Genomic DNA, 14778 nt, shown 5'->3' on the forward strand with positions numbered 1-14778 from the left:
CACCTTTTGCGTCTAGACGTGCACTGCGTCTCTTCCGCTTGTGTACAGGTAAACAGAACTCAGGTGGAACCGGTTCGTATGGACGGAATCTTGTGTACTAAGAGAAGACGAAGTTTCTAAAAACAAAATTGGTGGAATATATATGGACACATATGAAGGACGAGGAAGACAAATTTACACGGAGGTAGGTGTCATCTCGTTACCGGTGGCTTTTTGATTGACTCATAAGGGTCATGTCATAGATAACAACGCGAGCGATAACTTGCAGTAAATGACACTCGCCCTTTGCTCCCAAGGCACTACGATCTTTCTAGTTCCTTTATTTGTATTGTCGCTTTGTCCAAATGACCCAGTTCATTTCTGCAATAATATTAACTATCAAGGCTGGAACTGTTGTAAAAGTGTACATCTTTATCCTTATGGTGAAGGAATGTGCGTTGACTTAAGGTGAAAGTACAGTATTTTAACACTGCATCTTCACAGTAGGCATTCCTGCATCGTTATACACAATAAAGCCAATGAGAGAGAAGGTCATTCAGGCTAAACTTGTTCGTTCCCTTGCTGTACTAGTCATTTCAGAAAGGAAGCTTTTAGGTTTTTCAATCAGCATTCTAAATGCAACATCGGTACAGCTTTATAAAAAAAATAAATGGTATTGTCGAGGGTTGAATATGTTTCAGTAGATCAAAACCGTGGACGTGTCATTCCATTCTCATTTGATTATCCCCTTTGTAAAATTGTACTTGTTTTTTTTCCGTCCTTTGTAAAACCAAATTGCTTTCATGTTCTGTTTTTATTATTCACATCTCATTTTCGTACAGTTTTCAGTTAGGGTGGAGGAAAGGCAATTGGCTTCTTAAATGTTGCTGCATTCCGCAACCATTCCAGAAGCACAAATTCAAGTCCACTTATGATTTGTAATATATTTCGTGCCGTATCATGCAGTATGTAAACTGAGTCCCTCCCTTCATACAAGTGCCAGTTCCGAAATTACATTTCCTTTGCTAATTATTGAATTCCTGATTATGTTTATATCATGTTTCATTATTATTTGTTAATGATAGTAAGACGTCTTTAGCAGTTTGAACGAAGGAGCTTTTTCATGCAGATTGCTACATCAATGAAAATATTACTTACATGACACCTGTCTCAAGAAGGTTATGCCACCCAAACACTGTTTTTCTAACCTTCATTTTTAAGTGTGGGAATAATCATTACCTTTTTTATTGCTTACATTAATGTTTGATGAAGATAGAGACCATTGTATTCTTCAGAAATACAACTTTGTATGGCTCTGTGAATTATTAATCTATGAACTGAATTTCACAAAACTGCCTTATTGTGTAATACTGAAAGATATCCTGAACAGTATACATTTTTGACATCTGCTAATTGCTCTGTAAAATACAAGAAAGATAATTTTCAACTCCACGTGCTGCATAAAATTAAAAGTAAAGTAGAAATTTTCTTTTACTCCTCTATTTCAGCTGCATGCATTCCTATTAAAAATTTTTAAAGTTTAAACAAAACCTTGAGAAGTAATGTGAGCAATAATTGCACCTGCTAAAGACCAGCATGGCTGATACCTTGGGCTGCAGTATTTATAACATACAATCCTTACTGGCCTTAAAGGAATACTCCACCCAAAAATGATATTTAATATATGATATTGAAATTATATTTTTATATCAGTTGCATACCAAGTATTGTTTGCAGAGAGGGTTGAGAAAAGTTGTTTTTATGAAGAACAGAGATCATGAAGTTTATGATACAAGTTCTAATAGGGGTCTACAGGAGGCCAGCACTAAGTAACAGCAAATAATATTAAAATGTCCATGAAAAAAATCTTGTTACTTCATTTGTGTTTCATAATCTACAAGTCCGTTATGCAATTGTATGCTCACAATGACCAAAGGGCATGCATTTATTTGCTAAAATATCATTGAGTAAATACTTCTGGAAAATCAGAGTGGTGCATGAACAGCAAGTGTGTTTTAAATTAAAGACCAGACTGTTGACCAATGAATGAGGGAAAGAGACTTCAATTCAATTCAAAAGCTCAATCTCGTTTGAAGGTGCTTCATATTCACGGATTACTCCGATTTTTCTGACAGTACATATTTATCGATATTTTAGCCAAAAATGTTGTGCTTGTGTTTTAAAAGGCTGGTTTAGAAAATACAGAGGATGCAGTGTCTTGTCACATGTTTATTTTACATAATTTACCATATGAATACTTACATTTTGAATTCTTGGAATACTAACTTTAGAAAAATGCTTCAGGAATGACCTGCTTATAGCATGAATAAGTACTCAGCATTTATAACTGCTTATTTTATTTAAGACCACATTTTGATCACTAATTCCCTATCTGGTTTTTAAAAAATACTCCGTAAACTTCACGAATCATTTAAAGAATACTTTTATTACATTGTCAAGGGGTAGCATGTCTGTTTTAGAGTCTTAAGTAATAAACAATCTTCCTTTTATTGTGTTTTTTTAATAGGTATTTACTCTTAGAAGAGGTTATTTCAGTGTAAATGATAAGTTCTCTGTGAACACTCAGTAATTGCACACAAAGAAGATCTTTGTTTTGGCTTTTTTTTTTACTGTGAGTTTTATATGTCACTCTGTCATGAACTCATTTCATTGAAGCAAGAAATCTCAAAGTCAGGACTGAAGATGGTCTGATGGACCCAAATTTTCTGGTGACTTTTGTTTTTTGCTCAGTTTTGTGGATTCTTTTTTGGGAAGTCAAGTGGAATAAAACAAAGGAGAACCAAATTGAAGAATGGATCAATGGAAATGGCTTCTCTGATTACAGACACCTCTTTAAAGGTATGTGAGTTTCATATTAATGTATTATTTTTTTCTTATTTTCCAAGATTTTTTTATCAATATATAACTTTTTCCCATGCTATATAAATAAAATGTATTACTATTATTAGCTTTTCAGATGGTGAATAAACTAAGTGTATTACATTGGTTAACATTTGGTACAGAGAAAGGGTTCATATTAATTAAACATTAGTGAAAAAGATATTTTGTGATCTACCACACCTGTGTCCCCTTCATTAATTATATATACGAAGGGCAATTCAATTTTTTTGAGAATCAATAGTAATATTAAACAGGTTTTATTTTTCAGGAAGGACGCGGGAAACATTAATAAATTTGTTATACCATTCACAGAGCCGTTCTGTACCATTCAATTAAAACAGTTTGTCTTGCTTTTTGCAAAGATTTGTCTGTAGACTGGGGAAACAGGTGATAGTCACATGGAACCAGGTCTGGTGGGGGGGATACAGTGTGTATGACGGGTCTTTAAATACACAGTTTTACTTAGCAGGGAGATTGCCAAATCTTTCCTTACCACTTTTGCCTGATAGACTGCTGCAAACATCATTGGTTCTATGGGCCTTTTGAGGTGCCCTTCAAATTATAAGAAAAGTGTGCATGTGATCTTGCTGGTAGTACTTTGGAATCTTAATCTCTTTAGTTTTGTACAATCACCATGGTTTTGTTCTTTCTGTTACATTACACCAAATTGATCTCCAGTTATGAAACAATCTTTACATTTTCCAAGTTCAAATATATTATGAGATTCTCATTGGGACATTGAAAGTAGTAATGCTTATTTAAGGAGTCAATAATCTGGGTGTGCCCAGACCTTTGACATGTTTAGTTGTTCAACTTAATATTGCAAAAAAATATTGCAAAAAAAGCTCTGAGCAGGTTGTCAAGGAAAAATATTCAGGATCAAACTGATTTCAGTCTTTACACTTTTTTATTTTACATATATTATTCCTTATGGCTCTGAGGCTAAGGATCTGTGCTGGTATCCCGAAGGTTGCCGGTTCGAATCCCTGTCGCTGCCAAAAGAGAGATCCTACTCTGCTGGGCCCTTGAGCAAGGCCCTTAACCTGCAATTGCTCCAGGGGCGCTGTACAATGACTGACCCTGCGCTCTGACCCCAAGGGGTATGCGAAAACTAACAAATTCCTAATACAAGAAATTGTATAAGGCGAAATAAAGAACAAAAAAAAATCATAATGTAAATGGAGAAATATGGTCATACACTGCTAACAAAGATGCTTGTTTATGTATCTTGCAAATACTATAAAGCAAACACTTCCTGAGGAAAATGAAGATGTATTCGTGAATAGCAGTTTGCAGTAATAGTTGATGCCATTTTTATAAAGTTGTTCATCTTGAGTTTGAGCAACAGACTGAGCATAGCAGACTGAGCATCATATATTTTTTTTATTCCACTACAATCACAAGCAGGTACCATAATAATTTGGAGAATGCCCAGGAAGTGATTGGGTGGTCAGACAGGCCAGGTTAGGTTCAGGTAATGTAATTTCTTTTTTTAATACCAGTTAGTAGTTTAGCTGTAACATTCTGTACTAATCCCAGGCATAGCAAAGAAGATTGACTGATCTATGCATACAAAGAATTACAATACTCTAGACTGGAGACTTTACAATACTAGAATTTTGTTTTCAATACCAATGTCAAGGAAAAGTTATGATACTTGATACATTTTGATACTGCAGCAAAAACAAAAATCCTCATTCAGTTATTTTTTTATTGAAATACATCCATTTCTTGAAGCAAACAATATTGTGCCTTTTTCTGAAATACAGTATAAAATATATAAGTACCAATAGTAACAACAGCTTTAAAATTTGTAATATACAACAAGTAATTACCCAACTGTCATTTAAGTAAACCAATATTAGCATTCATAAATATCAAAATGCATGGCAAGGCTTAAATTTTAATGTGTGACAGAGATGGGGATCCCCACAGTGTAAGAACAGATGGGGTTTATAATTTTGGCAGGATTTTAGCAGAGTTTATAAAGAATGATAATTCATGAACTACATTGTTTATTTTAGCATGTGCACATTCTAAATTTATTCTCTGATATTATCTGTCCAGTAACTGAATAGTACTGCTTAAAATCCATATTAAAGTAGAAAAATTCAAATGTTATTATGTATGTTCTGTTAAATTGGTGCATTTCAAAATAATTACAGAAATTTCCTTTTAAACCAACTATTTAAAGCTGTTTTTGTAACAGCATGTTTTAGTATCTGATTTGTTAGCAAAACAGTCAGTTAGATTTGTAATATTTGGCTATTGTAAGAGTGATATTTGAATAATTAGTTGGTAAAAAATATTACTAAAGAGTGATATTTAATGGATTAGTCAAATCAATTCAAATTCTAAATGTCAGAATCTCATGGTGTTTTAATTTTTCAAATCTGCCCCTCTTCATTTTTTCACCTATTCAAGTTTTAAAGCTTCCTGTGTGAAATCAAACTTGTCAGTTTTACATTAATCCATTATTTTTAGGAAATCCTGTTAAACTGCCTTTTATTTTTATGTTATCAAGGTTTCTTACGTGAGTGATAAGACTTTATTTCTTATGCCATGTATAAATCCAGATTTTGAAAATTACTTAGGCTGTCATTACCTGTACCCAAAACATTTGTAACTGTTTGATAGCATTACATTCCTTAATGCCCCATTCAAATATATGGCATCTGTGCTTTGACTTATGGGTTATACTAATGAATGGTAGTTTGTCATCAAAAGCCAAATGTGTGACATAAATTCAGTGTTTGCAGATTTGTATTTAGCAATGATGTATGCTGTTTTGATTGTCTTACTAACTATGTTTTAGTGGTTATGCATCTCTGTTAACAAAGTACATGTGATATTCATAGGAAGATGTGTCTTGCCCTTTGAAGTACTGAAACACTAAATACGTTTTATTTTGGCATTAACACGTGGAGCTGCTCATATAAGCGCCAGTTTGGACAAGTCAAAGAGCCACTTTGTTTGACTCTTTCCTTGATGTTTACTTGCTACAACTGTTGTTTGCACTGGTAGTCCACCCACATCCACTGTTCAATATGTCTCACCCCAGAACAGCCCTGAACTGTATCTAGTTAGAAAATGGACAGATGCTTAGACTGATGGACATCTATAGAAATGTGCATTACGATCAGAGAAGGATTGTGAAGCCGACATTTATTTATCGGGTTGTGTAGGACACAATTGAAAAGTGACTAATATCATTATCTGCATTCTCTTACGTAAACACAAAGCATTTACAGACATGACCTCTGCTGGTTTTCTTTTTGTCATCTGTTAATGCGGTGCTGTATCAGCAAGACTGTAAGACATTTTTGTATAATATGTAGTTTTTACTGTTTTTATCATTGATTATTGTACCTTCCAGAGTAATTTGTCCTACCTTCAGTCATGCATGAGTGCAGTACTGACATCCTCGGTACTTCCAATGCAGTAAAAAAGCTTGTATCATTATGTTTTTGGAACATGAAATTAGGACTGAAGTATCAGTTTTTGTAACAGGGATGATATGAATGCATATATCACTTTCTCTAAATCACAAAATAACAAAAATGATGTGGTCTTCACGATCATTCTAAGCTGAACAATGCTACTTTTGACAACAAACTGGAATGTTTTGTCAAATTTGAGGTTTGAATCAAAAAATCAAAAATCACCCCCAGGTCTGTAAGGTGGGTTCACTTTCTCAGACTTTCAGGAAATCTTGCAATTTTTTTCACACAGTTATTAGTAAGTTTCACTGGCAAATAAAGCTGTATATCGCCAGCATAAAAGTGAAAAGAAATGTTTTATTTCCTAGTGATCTGCCCTAGTGTTAGCATGTAAACGGAAAGCTCTAAAATGGACTCCCTGTGGAACTCCACGTAGAAGAACAATAAATGAGGAGAACTGACGTTTATAGACATAGTTCTGTGTTTTAAGGTAAGGGACAAGCCAGACCAGTGTTGTACCCTGGATAACAACCTAATTATCAAACAGTCAGGTATAGTAGAGTTTGGTCAACCATATCAAAATCAGCATTTAAATCCAGTAAAACCAAAATGACACAATCACCAGAATCCACCACCTTCAGAAGAGTAGATTAGATAGTGTGAAAAGCTCTGAAACCAGACAGAAGTGTTAACAGTTAATATTATTATTAACAAGGAAAGACAGCAGGTAAGAAAGAGCGACCTTTTTAAGAATTTTAGAGAGATATTTTAAAACATGAAAAAAATTTCTAAGAAAACTAGGGTGCAATTTATGTTTTTAAGCATACTGTAGACTGGATATTCTTAAAGGATGCAGAAACAGTGCTGGTGGCAAGAGAAATACTAAACATAAGCTGGAAAATAGGACCAATAACATCAAAGGTCTCTTTGAATAGACCGGATGGAATTTCATCAAGGGAACAGGGCGTAGACATCATACTGGGTACAGTTTTTGCAAGAGAGAAAAGGCAAACAATGAAATTGACTTAAGACATCACAAGTCAAGTGCACCAAAGAAAGCAAGATAGATGGTGATATGAAAGATTTTACTTATTAGTAAAACACTTCAGAAGTTTATCCTAAATATCAGCGCCTACAGCAAAGCTAAGTGGTGAGTACAGAAGTACAGAATTTATTGTTCAAGAACAAATTTTTAAGTTTCTGGAAATTTGGAGAAACAATATCTGAGACGTATTTTGTCCTGGTTGATGCAACATGCTACTGGAATTCAGACATACTGGTTTTCAGGATATCGTCAGCTATCAGCTATTTTATGTTTTTCTTTGTACACTCTGCTTTCTTACACTCTTCCCTAAAAGTCTGAACAGAGTCATTAAACCACAGGGACAGTCTTTAGACGCAAAGTGACTTTTTTTAACTGGAGTAATAGAATTGAGTATAGATGTGGGTGTAGAATTAAAGAGACTAACCAGTTCGTCTGCATTCTGATGAGCTTACACAGAGGCAATATCAGAAGGACTTTCATAACCATTAGAAAAAACATTTGTAATGGGAGAACTTGTAGCATGAAATCTGCAACCTGAGAACATAAGAAGGCAATACAACACTTAAAACAATTGTCATTTGATCGGAAACATAAACATCTTTAACATTAGCATCACTAAAAGAGAAACCAGACAATAAAGTAAGACGAAGTAATTGAATGAACTTGATAACCAAAGGTTTTGAATTACAAAAAACATAAATGGTAAAATCACTTATTTGTCAAGACATCATCCACAAATAAAAATAAGCAGTGGATTGCTGAATTTAGTTTTTAGCAAATGTACTTCAACATTGGATTGCATTCTGTAGCAAGGACATGGCATCTCACTTGACTTGATTTGACATTTCAAAACACTTTTAAAAGCAATAGCCACACTACAATGCTTATCATTAGCTATTGGTGTGGTACAAAACTAAGCAGAAGAAAATTCTAACCATAGGTTTGACTTATCAACCACCAGCCAATTTTAGTTAAAAATAAATAGTCCTGTCCATGAAGCAGAACAAAGCATTTAAAGTGAAAGTCTTCTTTTTGAATGATCTAGCATCTTCACTAAAACAGTTCTAACAAGCAGGGGTAATATATAAGATTGTGATGATTGACCCTTCACCTGTGGCTGAAGGCAGGTATTTAATAGTGACTGTGATATATAAAGAAGATGTGATATTTCGTACCATGGAGATTATGCTGATTTATCCAACATTTGCAAACATGCAGGCTTGGCAGGAAATAACAGGGTGCTGAGGGTGGTTGCACAGAGGACAGATCAGAGGCAAACTAATATACCCTTTCTGCTTTCTGAGGCATGTGCTTCTGAAAAGAATACAGAAGACAGACAACAAACACAGGGAACAATAAAACGAGCCACCAAAGAAAAAAAAGTTAACTTCTGACCTAGTGATATAAGTTCACAATGGAGCAATACATTTCGAGAGAGCTTTACTGATTACATACCAAGAGCACAAAACAATACAGCACAAAATAAAAAGTGTAAATGAGAAAAATAGAAGAAAGAGACAATCTCTTGCTGATGAGCACACTGGTGCCATTTTAATATAAGGTGGAATACCATCACTGTCTTGTGTTAGCTCCATGAAAGGATCAGCTTCATTGACAGGGAATGCAGTGTCAAGAGGTGCTTCCACTTACAGTACAATTTCGGGGCCACAACAGTGGCAACATGATGACAACAGCTAAAAGTAACCATAGCATGAGTAATAATTGTGTACTTAATTGATTATTCAGGTACGGTCTCAATCAGACTCTTGGCTGGAAATCCCCATTGGAATTTGGCAGAATGAATACAGCTGTAACAGTTAGGACACTTGTGTGCTCTCTCTGTGTCTCTCTGTATCCTGAGGTGCTTAGAGTACTCTCTGGCTATTATCTTCTCCAGGTGCTGTCAGAGCATGCAAATGTTTGGAAGGTAGAAGGTTACAGGGGGCTATAATTTCAAAGTTCCAGGATTATGCAGGTGGGGTTCTCAAGTGTCGGAGTGTGGTTACGCTTTTTATAACTCTTAGATAATATTGTTTTGGTATAATAAACCATCTCATGTTTAAATTGGAGCTTTGTCCTCTTTTTGCGAGAAAAACCTAGACTTTCTCTGTGTTTCTCCTGGCAGAGCCCAATAAATTCTTATATCACAGATAGGTACAGCATAATCATGAAGGCAAAAATCAAGATTATATAATATATATAAAAAAAAAGTTTGCAATGTAATATAATAAAAATAAGTGGAAAATAAAGTACTGTATATTAAAGACATACTTTATATGAAAGAATGTTTCATAAGCATGCAATATATTAGTGTAAAGATTTTTGAATGCACTGACCACAGTGATGTACTAAATATAAATTGAACTTTATTCCTGTGTATAGGCATGTTATAATAGTAAGGTTAATTCAGATTGTCTTTTTTTAGTAATTTGTGCAGCAACACCGTTACTTTCTTTGCTACATCCAAACACAGTGGAGTACTTGATCAGGATTAGTTTGGATTAGTTTAGACTAGAGTGCCCCTGTCTGCAATACTTTGATGCTTCAGGAATGTCGAAAAATAGGTTAGTGATGGTAAGAGCACCAGTTCTTCAAATAATTTAAAAAATAATCTCTTTAAAATGAGTGATACAAAAAATTACCAGTTCAACCATTCGTATTTTCAAATGGCACTTTAATCAACACAGATCTGAAGGGTACTGGAGATTATCCAGCTTAAGTCGGTTGTAAGGTAGGAACCAGCTATAGACAGCTGTCCAGTCTATTGCAGGGTCTTCATACAGTATACATACTGTATATTCAAACTCATTTCTAGCAGACCAATTTAAATTTGACAGTCTGTCAGTCTGCATATCAGTGTATTCCAAGGACACCTGATCAAATCCTTTGTAAATATGGGAAATAAACCAATATTCATTGTGACCCGATACACTATCACGTTATCCTGAAAAAGAGGTCAAGAAAGCTGGAGAATGTTTATATGCAACTTAGAAGCAATGCACTGTTTTACAGAGTATGGTCTACTTATTTTATACCCCATATGTGAGACCTTTACTTCATTGAGTAAGTTTCATTACTAAGATATACTTGTATCTTTGCTAAGTGAAGCCCAGTAGATTTAGGCAGCTGCTCAAACTAGCATTCCAACCAATGTTTAAAAGAAATTGTGCTTATTAATTCCCTTTGTTTAATTATTTATCTTCATTTCTACATTTTAGTCATTTACAAGGATTTTAACTTATTTTTAAATATTTTTATACAGATGTTCTCTCCTTGGAGGAGCTGAGCTTTATTGTTATTTCTAAGTTAGAAGAAGCAGTAGTCAAATCTGTGCCAGTGCAGAAACTCCAGGAATCTCAGAATCATCTTTTGAGAGAATTTGCATTACAAGAGTGGCTCTGGTCTCAAGGCCTTGAGCATTATTACCACACGTGAGTCCAATGGATAATGAAAAAGAGTCTGAAATAATGAAATTAACTGTATCTGATGATTAAGTACATATTATAAAGTATATGTTTACTTAGTAGATTTAAATTTTATCAGTAGTTTATTTATCAGTTATAATCACTTTTAAGGGTATCCAATTATATCTTTATTTTGCGATTTTATTCTAAATAAGTTTTTTTCCCCCCTTTAACTTTTCAGATATTGTCAAATATTATAACAGCACATGGCAGAACCTTGACTTATTTTAATAGATTTACTATTGTAACTTTAAAAAGTGTAAATTAAAGTATCTTGAAAATCTCTGTTTACTTTTTTCATATAATAATGTTTGGATTCTGATTTTAGATAATCTTGATTATGTGCATGTTAAGATAAATTTATATGATTCTTCAAAATGGTGATGATTAACTGAAAGGTTTAACAGTACTACCTAAGATTGTAAAGGGGAAAAATGTCACCTAGAACTCGGGAAAAGTTGCATTTTTAAAGTAATTGTCTTGAAAATTAAACAGGTTCTGCTAGAAAAAAAGTGCTACAAATTTCCCCATTAAACACAAGAAGAGATATGGTTACCAAGTGGGTTTTCTTACATAATACAATTAACAAAATATGAGTGTTACTTATATGTTTCATATTTATATTTCTAAAAAATAGGTTGAAGGCATTGGGTTGCACAAGTTTGGATGATTTAGCCCAGTTTGACCAACAAGTGCAACTCTCCCTGGCTTCCTGGGGATATTATTATGAAGACTATGTCAGGCTGTCAACTGGCATAAAGTTCCTTCAGACCAACAGGGGACATTGCAGCAAAGCCTACGACATCCAACTAGTTGAAAGTTTACTTCAGAGGCAATTAAATGAGAAGTGGTCTTTAGGTAAGGCTTTACCTGGTGGGAAAACCATTGGCACAGTTTGCTGAGTTCCATTTAAAATCCATTTTGTCCTTTGTTTAAGAAAGCAAAGTTCTATTAATTTATATGCTGTCTATTAGATTAATGAAAAAAATAAAACACATGATCTTCACTATTTATGAATGCAGAGGAAGCTAGAGGGGAAAATGCTGTCTAGTGAAATAATTATTACTGATAAAATTGTCATTTTGTGGCTCTGCATACACAATTAACAACAACAACAATATTTATTTATATAGCACATTTTCATACAAATTATGCAGCTCAAAGTGCTTTACATGATAAAGAAAGAGAAAAAAGACAAAATAAATTAAAATCAGAATAAGGGAACACTAATTAATATAGACAAAAAATAAGGTCCGATGGCCAGGGAGGACAGAAAAAAAAAAAAAACTACAGACGGCTGGAGAAAAAAATAAAATCTGCAGGGGGACCTAGGCCACGAGACCACCCAGCCCCCTCTAGGCATTCTACCTAACATAAATTACCTCAGTCAGTCATTTACACAGTCAATGTATAAATGTGTTTTGCTATATATGTAATATAATTAATGGTTTTAAACCCATGTCACATAGACAGAAACACCAGCCTTAGATTATTTAAAGGTGGTTTTTACTGTAAATGAATGATTAATTTTCACATATTCTATGTTAGTGCTAGGGAGATATTTTGCAGTTCTGAAAGCGTCCAGAGGAATATTTTACTTTGTGACGATGAATTGCAAAAAGTGCTTTAATACTGTATGTGATAAGGATATTAATAAAACTGATTGCTTGTTTCATGTTGTTCTAGTTGGCGCTGTAATTTTTGGCTGTACAGTTGCATTGTGTGTTCTCATAAGAGACCTCATGTTTTACGTGATTGGTAAGTCACTATGATTTTTAAAAATATGTAATTTATGAAAAAGTTTGTTCAGACTTTATTCTTTGGAGTGGCTATTGCAGTTTGAATGCTGCTGTATGCAGAGGTACATTTTACACCTGATACTAGAATTGTTTAACAGTTACTGCATGAGTATAATTAAGAATGGGAGGAGAAGAATGTATTTATTGAATTTTTTGAAACAGTTCATAATGTACATGTATCATTATAAAAACTAAAAGATTATTATAATCCACCTCATTTTTCATCTTTAAAGCTAAATCTTCTTATTACTGCTAATTTCTAGGATACCTCTAAACAATATTTTAGTCACCTCAGATAAAAAGATATTGAAGTATGCTGAGGCAATACCTTCGAATGGTGGGTGGAGAAAAACCTTTGGATACAGTAATCCCTCGCTACTTCGTGGTTCACTTTTCGCGGATTCACGACTTCGCGGGTTTTTAAATGTAGTAGTATTTCCTAGTCTAAGAACAACAAAACAAGTTCGGTGACTAAGTGTGTTGTAACACGGGCTGTGATTGGTACATGGGAGGGAGACAACAAATCACAGCTTCCCGCTTTCTAATAGGGCCCGTGATTGGTGCTTTGACTGATGCCCAGATCCCACAGCACCTCTCTCTGTCGCGGCCATTTCGCTTCAAGCTTTCTCGCCAAGCGGTTTACTTTACACTGTACTGTGTGTGATTTTTTTTTTTTGTGATTTCTTTGTGTTGAACTTCGCTTCAATTTTCACCCCCTGCAATGGCTCCCAAACGTGCTCCTTCTTCCAAGGCTGGGGCTGAGCCTAAACACCAACGAAGAATGATGACGATCACTGAGAAGCTGAAACTTCTGGATATGTTGAAGGAAGGGAGAATGTTCGCGGCTGTGGCTGCAGACTGCCTAAGGATCTACAACAGCGGTCACAGGAATGGGACGACGATATGGTTCGATCGGTCCAATTTTGCAACAAAGTCGACGACATCCTGACCGCCTACAAGCTGCTCTTCAACCGGAAAAAGAAGCAGTGGCAGCAACTGCCGATCACAATGTTTTTGCAGCCTCGCAAAAAAGAGCCAGTTCCTACTACTACTACAGATACACCGTGGAAGGGGTGCCCCAGGAAATGGCACCGCCGTCTGAAGAGACGTAAAATACAGTCATCGGCTGCACAGTAAAAGTCATCATCACCTTCATCGTCAACATTTTTACTGCACAGCATACAGGGTATTCATCACCATCATCACGTCATATATAGGTACATGTACTTCGCTATACAGTAACTGTAAACTTATCTACCGATTTCGTATTCATTAACAGTTGTCCCTGTTATTAATAGAGTAAAGGGTGGGTTGTAAACAGTATAGGGAGGGTTTAAAAACGTCCAAATACACATTAAATAAATATGGTGTCCCCACTTTGCGGAAATTCAGTTATTGCGGCCGGCCTTGGAACCTATCTCCCACGATAAACGAGGGATTACTGTATTCCTAAATCAGTGAGTTTACATGTACACACATAACAGGATTAAGATGAATAATCTGGTTAAGGCAGAAGCCTGGTTTCTTAAAATACGTGTTGAAATAGGCAAGTAATTTTCTGGAGTTATCCTTTGCCAAAACACTCTAATGTCATTAAACTGTATAAAAAAAGAGTTAAACGTGAAAATAAGCATGATGCCTGTGATAATTTTCTTGTGTTTTATAAATATATTTAGTCAAGCTGACGCTTTATGTATAGGTTTTAATTACTGGAATACACACATCACACTCTTATCTGCGTGGTTGTGCGATTGAGCCCTGCAAGGGACCCAGTATGTGGGCTTCATACCTTCCATCCAGTGCTGCTGGAATAATAATAACACATGTATTTTATCCATCAATAAGATAAGTATTGCATTAGGTTACTCGTTACTTTAAAAATAGTCACACTACTTGATGCATGTTACTTTTAATATGTGGCTCAGTTTAGCATAGTACATTCAGCTCATCAAAATAAATTTACCAATTTCTGAGATATTGAGATAGATTATTTGAAGGAATAATGTGATTGCCCGAACATTTGCCTCTTGAAATTTATTTTGTGGAAGCTTCTATCCATGGCTTCTGAATGTGTATGCAAATCAAATACATGCACAGGCCGACAGAGTGCAGCGGACATGTGCAGACTACAAAGTCTGTAACAGTAACCC

The 14778-nt window shown here is 34.9% G+C and overlaps 1 protein-coding gene across 2 annotated transcripts in view; it reads left to right on the forward strand.

Annotated features, from left to right (window-relative positions):
- The first annotated feature begins 9 nt into the window (after positions 1-9).
- arel1 (apoptosis resistant E3 ubiquitin protein ligase 1) overlaps positions 10-14778 on the forward strand; it is a 58540-nt gene continuing 43771 nt past the window's right edge. The window contains exons 1-5 of one of the 2 annotated variants that reach the window (XM_039742227.1): positions 10-184; positions 2507-2838; positions 10628-10796; positions 11467-11687; positions 12516-12587. In XM_039742227.1, the coding sequence (XP_039598161.1) occupies positions 2691-2838; positions 10628-10796; positions 11467-11687; positions 12516-12587 (610 nt within the window). In that variant the 5' untranslated portion in view covers positions 10-184; positions 2507-2690. The remainder of the gene's footprint in view (positions 185-2506; positions 2839-10627; positions 10797-11466; positions 11688-12515; positions 12588-14778) is intronic. The other variant, XM_039742226.1, reaches the window with a different exon arrangement.

This window comes from Polypterus senegalus, chromosome 18, assembly GCF_016835505.1.
Source record: "Polypterus senegalus isolate Bchr_013 chromosome 18, ASM1683550v1, whole genome shotgun sequence".
Taxonomy (NCBI): Eukaryota; Metazoa; Chordata; class Cladistia; order Polypteriformes; family Polypteridae; genus Polypterus; species Polypterus senegalus.